Genomic DNA, 13,128 nt, shown 5'->3' on the forward strand with positions numbered 1-13,128 from the left:
CAGTGCAGTGGTTGGCAACCTGTAGGTTCAGTGCAATCATCCCCAAAGCTGACACCCCTTCCATGTGAGTGGCTGCGTGGGCAAGTGTGAATTTGTGTGTGACCTGCTCACTCTGGTTTCTTCAAATACAAAGTAAAATATGGAAAAATGCTAAGGCTCTTGTCTTTTTGAGAACCTCACCAGACTTCAATAAAGGGTTACCTTTCTGGCAGGTTAGATGTGCTTCTGTAGGGGTTACCTCATGTCCAGGGCACACATTGTACAGATATTTTCATGTATAAATACATTCACCCTAGAAAGGAATTTTCCTAGAAATGACTGCTTAGCTTAGGAAGAGACCTGGTCCCAGCAGACAATTTTTGTTTTCCTGAGCAGCAGGTGGTAGCATTACACATCTGGGCAATGGTTCTTTTACACAACCAATAGAGTTTTACCTAGGTTTAGTGAGTTGTCTTGGATACCTCAATAGCTAAAGGGAAAAGCATGATTCATCTTACTGCTCTTAGAAGCAAATCTTAGGGTTTCACAGCCTTCACAGACTGATGTGAAGTGGAATTCATCCAGGCCAAGGAGGATGAGATAAAGGAAATCAAATTAGCACCAAATAAATTAAAGAAATTAAACCACTTACAAGCATTATGGTAATGATGAAGCTTTTTAATTATTCATTTCTTTTCACCACATGTTTTGCATCTTATATATATCATGCAAGGACACTGTTGAACCTAGCATCTATCTGTACATCTTGGCTGGAGTGCTCTGAGATCCTTTGAAAGATAATTAAAACGGTTAAATTCTTCTTTGAATTCTTGATTTGGACACATATACTATATACTTTTATATTTAATATTTCATTCAACATACAGAACAACACAAACTGGAGTATCTTTGCTGTTCTTGTACCTCAGCTAAGAAGAGTCATCAACTAATGTTAAATCTCATCTTTGTCAACAGTGTTTGAGAGAAGGAGAAAATAATTAAATTTACCAAGAAAATTCTTCAAAGCTACCTTTCCATATCACTTCAGCCAAAGAACAGCTGCAAGGTCCAGGAATCTGTCTGAAAACCAGAATGGTTGTAAACAGAACAAAAGAGAAATTTAAATGAAAGGGGAGAAGAAGAGATTAATAAAGCCAAAGAAAAATGTTGGAGTAGGCAGGATAATATAGGGTTTTTTTAATTGTACTTTTTACCTTCTCTACTCAGCCAGATCAGACTGATAGAGAAGGTTTAACCTTAGAATTATGAAATTCAAGTATTAACTCTATTTGAAAGTTTGAAATTAATATCTTCTTGAGGTTTACATATCTCTGTTTAATAAAGAACAAAGTTTGAGCATACAATATCTGTCTGGAAAAGGAGAACCTGAATTGGCCTTTTGGGAAATGACATCATTCACTTCACTGATTGTTATGCCAATTCTGTTTCAAAGTACTAAGTCCCTGAGTACTCAGAGACCAGCATAAAACTATTAAATTGAAATAACTCTTACTTCAGAACCTTTTAAATTGAGCTAGTTTATTCATTCTGGATTTAACATAGAGGTTTTCGCTCACACTAAGTTTATGGAAATATTGTGTTCTTGCTAAATAGAAAGCAATGATTATTGAAATTTTTCTCAATCCTCTACTGTTGCACAAATAGATTTAAATAATGTAATTTCTCTTTTCTAAAGAGACAGCCTATTTTGGAATGTGAGCTGGATTTCATTTTGATTATTTCTACAACAATACAAGTCCATGATCAAGCTGAAATCCTACTTGCCAACATATTTAGTTAAAATTGCTAAGTTAGCTTAAATGTGACCATTCTACATAAAGATAATGCATGCAATTGCAAAGTTAAGTTTGTCTTGTAGGTTCATTTTTATTCATGACTACATGCAGGAAAGAAAAAAACCAAAACAACACATGGTTCAAGAAGAATTTGTAGCCCCAACAAAATGCTTTCACCTTACATATATTCAGTATAAATCAGATTTTAATATAATTTTAATTTTAATGTTAATATATTTTTCAAGATATGCCTGCACCTTTCCTGATGAAATCAAACAAAAGAATTATTTCTTTCTTTACAGCTGAATAACTTTTATTCACTAATAAATACACCCCCTACCAATTTAATTTTCTTGCTAAATTTAATGTTAGCATACCATCATTAAGAACACAAAGGTGGTATAAGGAAAAGAAAAAGACATAAGAGTGAAAACTAAAGAGACAAAGTGCCAGGAAAATAATTTAGAAACATTTGGCACAGTAAAAGCACTTTCTTTATTGATTCCTACTGCATCTAGGGACACAGAACTGAGAAAATAATCCTTCTTGAAAAACAGAAGGATTCCAAAAACGAAATATCTACATTCATAAACAGTTTCTCCTTTGACTATGAAAAAGTAACAAATTCTTGAACATGAGCTAACTGATTATATCAGAAAGAATAAAACCAAGGATGAAAGCTGTGAGATCATATCTCTGGCATGGAAGGATGGAAGAAATAATTAGGATGCCCTTAGGAACAGAAATAGTCAGAAGAAATTAAAATAGGATCTGAAGCAGAATTCAGAGAAAAGGAAGTAAATCCAAAGCTGTTACAAATCCTTAGTAAATTGTTTGGAGGTGACCATTAAGTTTCACTGGAGATCTGTGTGAGGGAAAAATATTATTTTTCAAACAAATTTAAGTACTTCTTAATTAAATCACTAACCATAACCATCCCCCCCCAAAAAAAACCCCAAAAAGCAAACTGTCCCCCCAAAAATGCAATAGGGAAGTAAGTAATGAAGTCAGAACCTTAAAAATCTGAGTACTGTAAAATAAATTTTTATCAAATAGTCATACAGGTAGAGAAAAATTATGAGAGCAAGTTTGTAAAAAAGAGGTTTTCATTACTTTTATTTTTAAATAAGGAAGGTAACTTTTAATGGAGGAAGGTGTACTCCACACAAAGTCTAGAATATTTTATATTAAATATATAACACAGAGGAAGAGGGATGGTGTGGCTGTGGATGGTGGGATCATACACCATGAGCAAACAGAGCTTTACATTCATAGGAGAGAGCTTAGAGCCAAGGCTCAGTTTACAAGCCCCAGCTCCAGAGAAAAGAGAGAGACATGATCTTAGAAAAGTTGCCTCCCAAAACTGTGAGGAACATGAAGATAAGGGGCTTCTGAAGAGGTGAACACTTTATCACAGCAGAGGTGTAGGTGTTATGAGCAGAGTTTCACAAAGAACTTTTCTCAGAAGCAGATTGGAATAAGCTTTTTCTGGGTAGCTGAAACAAAACAACAAACAAAAAAAGGATAAGACAGAAGCCACAAAGACATGAGGGATAAATATAATTTAATTTATTGATGGAAGATTAACTGACTGTACAATGTAACTATACCTCATTTGTAAGTCTTCTTTTCTTTTTGTTTGCAGTGAGTCTTAGCTAGAAAGAGTATTTTTATACTTAGGATCAGTTTTTAAACAAGGATATCAGCTTATATATTTATTTTTGCCATTGCCTGAAGTTTCATCTTTAAGCTGAAGCAACTCATGCAGACCATCAGCAGGTACCATCCAAGCCTATGCAAAAATTCCTGTGTGCTTACATGGTAACAGAGTTTGCTTTCATATGAGAGCAAATCAAGTACCTTTACCAAATGTTACTCTCGTACAAGGAAGCTGCTGTACCACATCAATAAAAACCACAGTTATCTTTCAGGACATGTTTCAGCCTCCCAGTTGTGAAGTTCTGCAATTTGCTGGCTCATTTTGCACATAGCAGTTTACATCTGCAGTTTGAGCCCTCTGCCATGATCCAATAGAGGTGAGCTCCATGTTTAAAAGTGTCAAGGCATGTCTCCTCCTTTTCCCTGCAAAGCTGGAGCCACAGTTACTGTGCAGTAAGTATTCCCTGCAGGATCCTTCCATATGAAAAGGAAAACAGATTCCGGTTCTGTGGCTCAGGAAGAATAAAACTCCAGCTAATTCAGTAGTTCACATGCATTGTTTTGTCCTATGCTTCCAACACGTAATTAACTCAAACAACAGAAAATTCAAAACATAACAAGCCCAATCAACACAAGCTATTTACAGCAACACCAGGGAAAGGAAATTCTGCTGAAGCTGGATGCCACAAACTGACATTGATACTGACATTCCAGTAGAAATGGCTTTCACTCATGAATTCTCTTCATAAGAAGATAAGGAGATACCAGGCAAAGGACACAATCCATTGTAGATGCTGTGTGTATCCTCTTTTGACTTCTTTCTTTTCAGAGAAATAGAGATATTTTCCTAATTATATCCCTTTTTCAGAACACTATTAGAGAGTTTTAGGACTGCTCTGGAAAGTGGTTTTTTGGGGGAGAAGGAGGCAGAGACATTTTGCATGTCCTGACGACTTAGGATGAACTATCAAATGCTAGTTTATGCTTGTTTGTCTCAGGTAAGTAACAACTAAAATTTCTCACCAGCAAAGACTATTTAGTAACTCACATAAGTGCACTCATACTTTCATTACACATTTTAACACAAACTTTTGCCCTTTGTGACTGACACTAAGGAGACGTCCCACCTGAGAGAGGGCCAAGCCTGAATGTGCAGAAGCAGAGCTGCTCTCCTGTCATCCCCAGTGCTTCACCTCTTGCTTAGCTCAAATAGACCCCTACTGAACTAGGCATGTGATCACTGTGGGGATGCCTGTCCTGCCACTCTCTTCACCATGTGCAATTGTATGAACAATTCTAACTGTGAGTTAACCAAGCGTAGGCACTGTACAAATTTAAAGGCAAGTGAGCAGGCAGTTCTCAGGTAAAGCAAATTAATTAAGCATATTGACAAAATATAATTAGGAACCATTAAGAAAGCTAGTAAAACAGTGATTAATTAAGCATTTTAAGAATAATAGAACCTTCTGAAATTCAACAAAAGCAGGGTCCTGTACCTGGGGAGGAAAAATCACATGCACCAGCACAGGCTGGGGGCTGACCTGCTGGGAAGCAGCTCTGCAGAGAAGGGCCTGGGGTCCTGGTGGACAACATCTGTCCATGACCAGCAGTGCCCTGGTGGCCAAGAAGGCCAATGGTGTCCTGAGGTGCATTGGAAAGAGTGGTCGATGATTATCTTGTCCCTCTACTCAGTCCTGGTGAGTCCACATTTGTGTGCAGCTCTGGGCTCTGCAATAGAGACCTGGAGCTCCTGGAGCTGGTCTAGCAGAGAGCTACAAAGTTGATCAAGGGTCTGGAGCATCTCTCTGATGAGGATAGGCTGAGGGAGCTGGGCCTGTTCAGCCCCAGGGGGAGACAACTGAGAGAAGTCCTCATTAATGTGTATAAATGTCTCAAGGGAGAGTGCCAAGAGGCTGGACCCAGGCTCTCCTCAGTGATGCCAAGCAATGGAACAAGAGGAAAGGGGAAGAAACCAATGCATGGAAAGTTCCACCTAAACATGAGGAAGAATTTCTTTACTGTGTGGGTGACTGTGCACTGGAACAGAGTGTCCAGAGAGGTGGTGGAGTCTCCCTCTCTGCACATATTTAAGAACCATCTGGATGCAATCCTGTTCCATGTGCTCTGGGATGACCCTGCTCAAGAAAGGAGGTTGGACCAGATGACCCACTGTGGTCCTTTCCAAATTGACCCATTCTGTGATTCTATAAATACAGAACAAAAATAAAAACAGAATATAATGAAAAGACAAAGGACTAGTTCTTTTTGACATTGAACAGGGCATTTTTGACACGTGCTACTTTAATAGTAGTAACAAAGAGTTACTGAAAATTAAATATTTCTCAAGAACCCACTTCTAAATCAAATCTCTGTACTCTGTGGAAACCAAGGCACCATTATTTTTCTTTATGAAACTGAATAAACAAAAAGAGATGGAATCCACAGAAGAAAATTGGTAATGACTTTAACAAAACCTACTTAATAAATTCATTTTATCTGAAAAGAAATATTTGAATTAATGGTTTGGGGTACACACTGAAAGATGAGTCCTTGCAGGCCTGATTTTCTATGTTAAAGAAACCAAAAAACCAAAGAGTTCATGCTAACAAGATCAGTCTTATTCAAGAAGCTGTTACATTAGTTTCCATTTGTTGTGTAGCACTTAAAAGTTTGTTGTTACAGAGTTTTGATATATGACAATTGTTCCTAAAAGAGGAAAGTCTAACAGAGTGAAAAATACGTGAGTGGAGGAGGATGTAAGTGGTAATGAGTACAGCAAAGGTCAGAGCACAAGAATAATTGCTATTATTGTAGTCCAGAATTAGAAATGTTTTACAGCATGAATTGGACTAACATCTTGTGTGAATCCACTAAAACCCAATCCTGCTAAGAGCAACATTAAGAAAAAAAAAAAAAAAAAAAAAAAAAAAGAGAGAAAAGGATGAAAGGTGTAACCAAAAGAGAAAAAATATTTTAAAGTACTAAGAAACTGTTTCTGTGTAGTACAAATTAGTTGGCACTCTCATTCATTAATTCAGGATGTGTTGGAAAACACAGAGTTCAAAAAGAAAAAAATGGAAATATGTAAGTGATTTCAGTGCAGTTGCTAATTGGCCAGAAAGGCAAAATTTACTTGAGAAAAACTTAACTGCTGGACCCAATGGGTAGCAGCCCTTCCTGTTTACAAAGCACTTTGAAAGCCTTCTATTGTCTTTCGTGATTTTGAATTAGACTTGTGTCAAGACAAGTTCCAAGCCACATTTTTTTAGCCTGGAATTGAGAATTTGTAGCATTTGGCTTCCACAATAAGTTTTGAGTTGTTCTTTATTAAAAAAAAAATAAAAGAGTTAAGCAAAGGATTTTCATCCCAGTTTTCCTAAGATTTAAGATCTTTGTCCTGAAACTGGATTTTTGAAACTGGATTTAAACATAGTATTAATGTCTTACACTGGGTCAAATAGGATTGTTTTATGGCAGTAATTTTTATCAAGTATGCATGAGGAGGGAGATCTCTGTGCAAAAAATTGCACTCAACTTATAAATAAGGCCAGGAACAACAATTTTCAAAACCAGCAACCAGAAGTAGAGATCCAGCATAAGGCATCAGCACTGCAAATTATGTTTTCAGTAGCAGGCAGACCTACAGAAATAGATGAGAAATGAGATATTCCTAGTCAGACACTGAAAGTCGAATGCATGGACACACCTGCAGGTCTGCTGTTCTGGGTAACTTTTTAATCTGAGCCTCTTTACTAAGTTATCAAAGCAGTGAACAATCAGCAGAACCTTTTGAGCCTGATAAGAACACAATGCACTTTGTGCATAAAGTCACTTGTTTAGAAATTTGCAGCAGGATTCAAATTGTATGCCTTCTGTTAAAATGTCTGTTTCTTGCTCTGCATATGCTCACTGTCTGGTTCATCTCTGCATCTTCTGCTGCTGCCTTCAGGTGTTAAAATATTATTATAGATTTTTCTTGTTTCCATCCCTTTGTTTTCTGCTCCTGCCCTTTTCTCTTGCCATATAGCTCCCTATGTCTCCTTTGTTTAGAAAATCCAGTAGCCACTTAAGTTCAGCAGTGCTTCATGCTTCAGTGAGTTTTTAAAAGAAAAATAATTCCTGAGGGGAATTTTCTTACTAAGGCTTTTGTTTTCAACCTTCTTTGTACCTAATGGTTTGATTAAGAATTCCTAATTTTGTTCTTTTTCAGTGCAATTAGTTTATACTCTTTTCTCTAGTAATTTTATTTTCTGTCTCATTGCAGTCCAGTTTTGCTCTCCAGAATTTGTGGGTATTGTGGGATAACCAGACTTCAGATTCTTCCTACTCTTTCCTGGAAGACTGTGCCTGGTACGATGCCACACTCTCAGCATCTGTCACTGTCCTATGCAGTTGTGATTTTAGCTTTGATTTGTAAGATGTTTATCTGGGGATGCATCTCTACATCTTGATTGAACTCATCATTGTGTCTGCACATTAAATTCAGGACTAAAAAACCATTATTTTTCAGCAATTTACAAATCTTCCTTGTTTCAGGATGTCCCAGTTTCTTACCGATTAGAAGATAACTCTTTCCTTTTGTTGTTTGTTTAAAACTCACAATTTTGCTCTTACCATCAACAAATTGTGTTTGCCATCTATAAATCCTGGCACTTAAAAGTTCTCAGTCGTCCTGTACTGGACTGCAGTACTTCTCATTATTTGCTCATTTCCTCAAATCAGTATAATCTTCAAATGTCGAAGGGGGAAAATATGGTAAATGCTCGCTAGTTTTTGTCTGTGTTTTGAAACAGAAACAGGAAGAGTTGTCAGTATAGCTGTGCAAAGATATAATGAAAGAGCAATCAAAGTACAGAGAATGGCCTCCTTCTGGCCACATATGCACTCATGCTGCACAAAATATGTGTTTCAGGGCACAGTGGGGTGCAGTCTCAATATCTGACTCAATGCCCAGGAGCAGTAAGTGCCTTCTATGTGATTCAGAATCATATTTTACCAGCCTGTAGAGTTCTTATGACAATACAGGTCCAGATAACATCAAAGTGATTTATGGGTTTCATGTAACAAACCCATGACATTCCCGTGGGACAGTGCACACAAAGCCAGATTCTCATTTGATGCCACTCAGTAGGGCTCCCATGAAGTCAAGTGTATTTTGGGGACTACAAAACACTAACATTCTCAGCTCTGCTAACAGACCTGGCTTTCATTACCAAATATCAAATTCTGCAGGGTGTATATGATTTTTTGCAAGCTTGTATAGTCTGTCTGAATGAGAGGGGTTGCATGACCAGTAAAGCAAACTACACAGCTGTGAACCTCTAAATATATAACACCCCCATTATTGAACTCCTTCATTTCCATATAGCACAGAGATAACTATGTTAGCCTGGTGTATGATAACACCTGCAGAAAGAATGTAACAGTCAGTCAAAGCCATTTTGTGCAATACGTTCTCAGTTCCACACAGTATTGCATAATTAAATACAAATATAATTTCCCAGTCAGCAGCATATATTGTAGACTCCTTAGGCTTCGTTGAACCTTTAAATATGCACTATAAAAGTTATTTGACCCACTCAAAAGAATACAGCACAACATGATTACATTCAGGAATAATAATATCTTGGTAATATTAGAGGAACTGCTGAAAAATAAGATAAACCACAGAAAACTACAAAATGGTAAAAAAGACTTTGCAAACCTTCTTACCGCATTCAAGTTAACATGCTTAATTAACGCTTCAAGTGGATTCCTGAGAAGAAAATAGAAATAATTTCATTTTCCTCCTTTTTTCTTTTTTTTTTTTTCTTTTTGGAGGGGGGTGTTGGTTGGTTTTGTTTTGTTTTGTTTTATTTTGTATACGTGTGTGTGTGTGTATGAAAATAAATGAGGTGGTGTTTACTTTTATATTTCTGAAACTTAGCTGTGATTTTTCTGATTATGTTCCATTCCGTTTATCTGTTAGGTCATAGATAAACCATTATAAAAGCTAAGCACTAGAGCTGGTCACTATATACAGCTACAGAGAGGTGACTCATTTACCTAACTTTATCTCATTACCTGTAAGTTTAGCTTTTGTGAATCAAAACCAGAGTACACAGACTTAAACATCTTCCACTGTTTCCAAAAGTCTTTCACTCAAGCCTTGAATCAGACACTGCACTTGTTTTGATAGTGACTGACATTTTACAGAGGATTTAAAAATTTAGAAATATGATTTCTTTTAACTTGGATAAATAGAGTAGATACCTAATTCTCTCAAAGAAAAGCTAAAATAATAATGACGTTGTAAGATTTGTTCAGAGTCTTGTTTCAGCTTTTGAAAACTTCCTATGACAACACATTTCATTTCACAGAATGAGAACCTTCAAACTGTAAGTTGTTTCAAAAGGAGAGCATGCATTTAGCTTACACATAAGTTCTTTCTCTTCAGAGTGTTGTTCCAATGGTCAACTGTGAAGAATGGTAATAATTGTTGGCAGTGTGTGATTTTAGAAGAAATGATGCTCTCATAGCACTCAAACTCTGGAATACTGTGATTCACGAAAGGAAATTTCATTGCTGTTTTCCTATTGTAATTCAATTTATATATCTTAAAAGACATAAAAAAAGTACCATATATTATCTTTAAACTAGAACTTCTTCAATGTTAAAAAGTAAAACTCTTTCCACTACCAGGACTAGGTGAGTTTCTGGAGCAGTGCCTAGAAGAAGCACAGCTGAGAAAAGCTTTTCCCATCCGTTTCTATCTTGCCTTAAGGTCAACAGCCATCTGGTGTGACTCACACTGCTTCCCTCTCTTTCACATTTGAGGCTGAGCCATTTGGCCACTTGTGCTCCTGAATAAAGCTGAGAGTTGAATTATAGAAAATTTGGATGATGTTCCTAATAACCATTTTAGTATTCTAATTACTAAACAAATATGCTCCTGCCATGTTTAATGTCATAAAGTTACTCACAAGTTCATGAAAGGATCATGGCAAATGAAGAATTGCTTCACTTTCAGAATGAGACAGCTCTGCAAAATGCTAAGCCCAGGTTTTGAATACAAGTAACACATATACCTTAATAAGACCTGCTGATATATGCAGGTTCTTGAAGCTTATGTGTCTTCTCTTCTTCCATTTTTAGCATACAGATAAATACTTGTATGTATAATATTTATTTTGACTGTTTCCTTCCATGAACTTACAAAATGTGCACTATATATTCTACACTACATGGAGAAAATTTGTACTTATGCCCATTTTTCTACTTTGTTGGCAGAATAAATTTTGAGACCTCTGAAGTATTCTTCTAGGAAGACAAGACATGCAGGATTCATAATATCACAATAATGAAGCAAAGTATACATCGTGTACCCCATGACATGTATAAATGTATTTTTCTGAAGACGGTTTCCAATTTATGAAATGTGGCCTTGTGCAGTGATGTGCAATGCTCTCCATAGGAAAGAAATACTTGCTACAGAGAGCACTGCATCATGGTGTAGAGTTGTCTTCAAGCTGTCTTGTTCATCTCATATCTATTCTCTGACTTCTCTATGTGGCTGTCATCAAAGTATTTTCTCTTTCCAGAAAATTGCTTCTGAGGGATGAAAGTGAAAAATGTTTCTTAGGTCTGTTTTGGCCCCATATTTGCGGGGGGTTTGTTTACCCACTTAGGTTTCTTTATTTCTTGCTGATAATTTTTGCTGACTTTCTGCTTTGTCTTCCCCTTGCCTTCCTACTTTCCCAGTTAAGTGTGGTTGGTGGCTAAGAAAAAAGACAGGATGAAGAATGAGTAACAGCCTCAGATTTATGAAAGCAGTGCCCAGGTCCTCTGACCAACCTCTTTGGTAAGAATATAATGCCTTGCTGCACAGCATGGACTGAAGGAGACAGTTGGAGTTTTTGAGCAGTACCATGGAAGCAGGTGATGGAATATGATGAGTCCTGGATGTGTCACAGGTCCAGGTGAATCCACTCACCTGGATCAATGCACAGATGCAGCTAAACTCCTTCACATCCCCCACAAAACCTGAAAAGCTAAAACCACTGTCCTCTGGGGGCAGCTGTGCCTCAGGTTAGCAAACTGATAAATCAAGTACTTCTTCAGGTGAAGAAAATTTGTGAAATACTTAGACATTATGATAACAGAGCTGTTGTAAATACTTAAAATGCTTTTGTGAAATGTGATTAATTTCATTTTGTCAGAGGGACAGAAGTGAATTAGAGAGAAGCATTGAATTTTCACACACCTTAAGGATGCTTCTATGTGAAAAGTTGAAGTCAAGTCCACAGCTAATTTAAATTCTTTGAGTTTTGAGAGTTCTTGATATCAGATTAACCATTGCTGAATAATGAGCAGAATTGTGAGATTGGATATTAGGCTATATATATTTTTGCATATATAAATACACACTAAATGTTTCAATTCAGATGTAGGTTCTTTTGTCTTTGTTATCCCTCAAGGACATTACAGTTATGCTGTTCTAGAGCAAGTGAAAAGGTATGGAAAATAAACTGTTTTCTTATTTAGTGAACAGAAAATCAACCAGGATTTTTCTAATTATTGGACACTATGAAGAGGAATCAAATTAATTGCACAAAAACTGTGTCTGTTTGTATGATTCAGCATTCAGCCAATGAAAATGTAACAACCACTGTTCAAAGGTATGCAAATTTAGATTCCCAACAAAACTTGCTAAGTGAACATCTTTTATTCTTTCTTAGGTGCTTAAAAAGCTGATAGATTTTAAAAAAAAACTGTAAATGGTAAATCCTCAACTAAAAAAACTTTTACTGGTTCTGACAGCTTCTGAGATATATAGGCAGTAAATGAAAATCACCCCTTTTCAGAATCACTGCTATTTTCATAGCAAATTATTTTCATGAAGCTAGATGGAAGAAAATTGAAAATCCGCAGCATATTCTGTAGTTTTATGAGATACCCAAAATGTTGCATTTTGTATTTTCATGACTTTTTTTCCTTTGTGTCAGTAGGGACAATTTCTTTCACATGCTTAATCTCAATCTTCTAAACAGAAGGCAGATAATTTATCTAAAAGGCTAAAAAGTCTTTGATTAATAACCATGGGAATTGCAGGTATTAAAATCACCCCCAAGTGACCCCATATTGTTCCACAAATCCATTAGAAACTTATTCCGAATTACAAAGAAAAATTAATTAAAAAGTATAAGGAATACAGAGCTCAAATAAAGTATGCTCCCCTGAGTTCACATGAAGATCTATATGCATGCAAAATGTCATAAAATCAGATTTAATTTACAGTATAATTTTATTCTTCAACAACAAGAGGAATACAAGAACAGAAATTTTTGTATTTTTTTATTACTATTGAGTTCTTCATAAGAAGCCTACCCATTACAATGACTCTTGCATTAATGTCAGAGAAAGAGGGATTAGAGAGAAGAGACAAATATACTTTGGGTAGTTGGAATTGCAGCAATGGGTAAATCCCATCTGGTTTTGTTGAATAGAATAGTAATCTGTAATGTTCTTGTCTTGACTTCAGTGGATGAGCAAAACTTTAAATGAGTTATAAGTAGCTTTACAAAGAATTTTTGCAAGTTTTACTTGTGTATGTTTTGTCCTAATTTTGTTTATGCTTGTTTTTCCCAGCCTGTTCACTATTCTAAGTAGGTCATGATCATTTTCAAATGTTTTTAGATGTTTGGAAAACAAGCTA

General features: G+C 36.3%; 1 protein-coding gene across 1 annotated transcript in view; it reads right to left on the bottom strand.

Annotated features, from left to right (window-relative positions):
* Positions 1 to 603: 603 nt before the first annotated feature.
* Positions 604 to 13,128, bottom strand: part of LOC148225467 (uncharacterized) — a 43,757-nt gene continuing 31,232 nt past the window's right edge. The window contains exons 4-5 of the mRNA XM_088175555.1: positions 8,049 to 8,211; positions 604 to 3,271 (exon numbers count right to left, since the gene is read on the bottom strand). Of these exons, the coding sequence (XP_088031681.1) occupies positions 8,148 to 8,211 (64 nt within the window). The 3' untranslated portion in view covers positions 604 to 3,271; positions 8,049 to 8,147. The remainder of the gene's footprint in view (positions 3,272 to 8,048; positions 8,212 to 13,128) is intronic.

Source organism: Sturnus vulgaris, chromosome 1 (genome assembly GCF_052056855.1).
Source record: "Sturnus vulgaris isolate bStuVul1 chromosome 1, bStuVul1.hap1, whole genome shotgun sequence".
Classification (NCBI taxonomy): Eukaryota; Metazoa; Chordata; class Aves; order Passeriformes; family Sturnidae; genus Sturnus; species Sturnus vulgaris.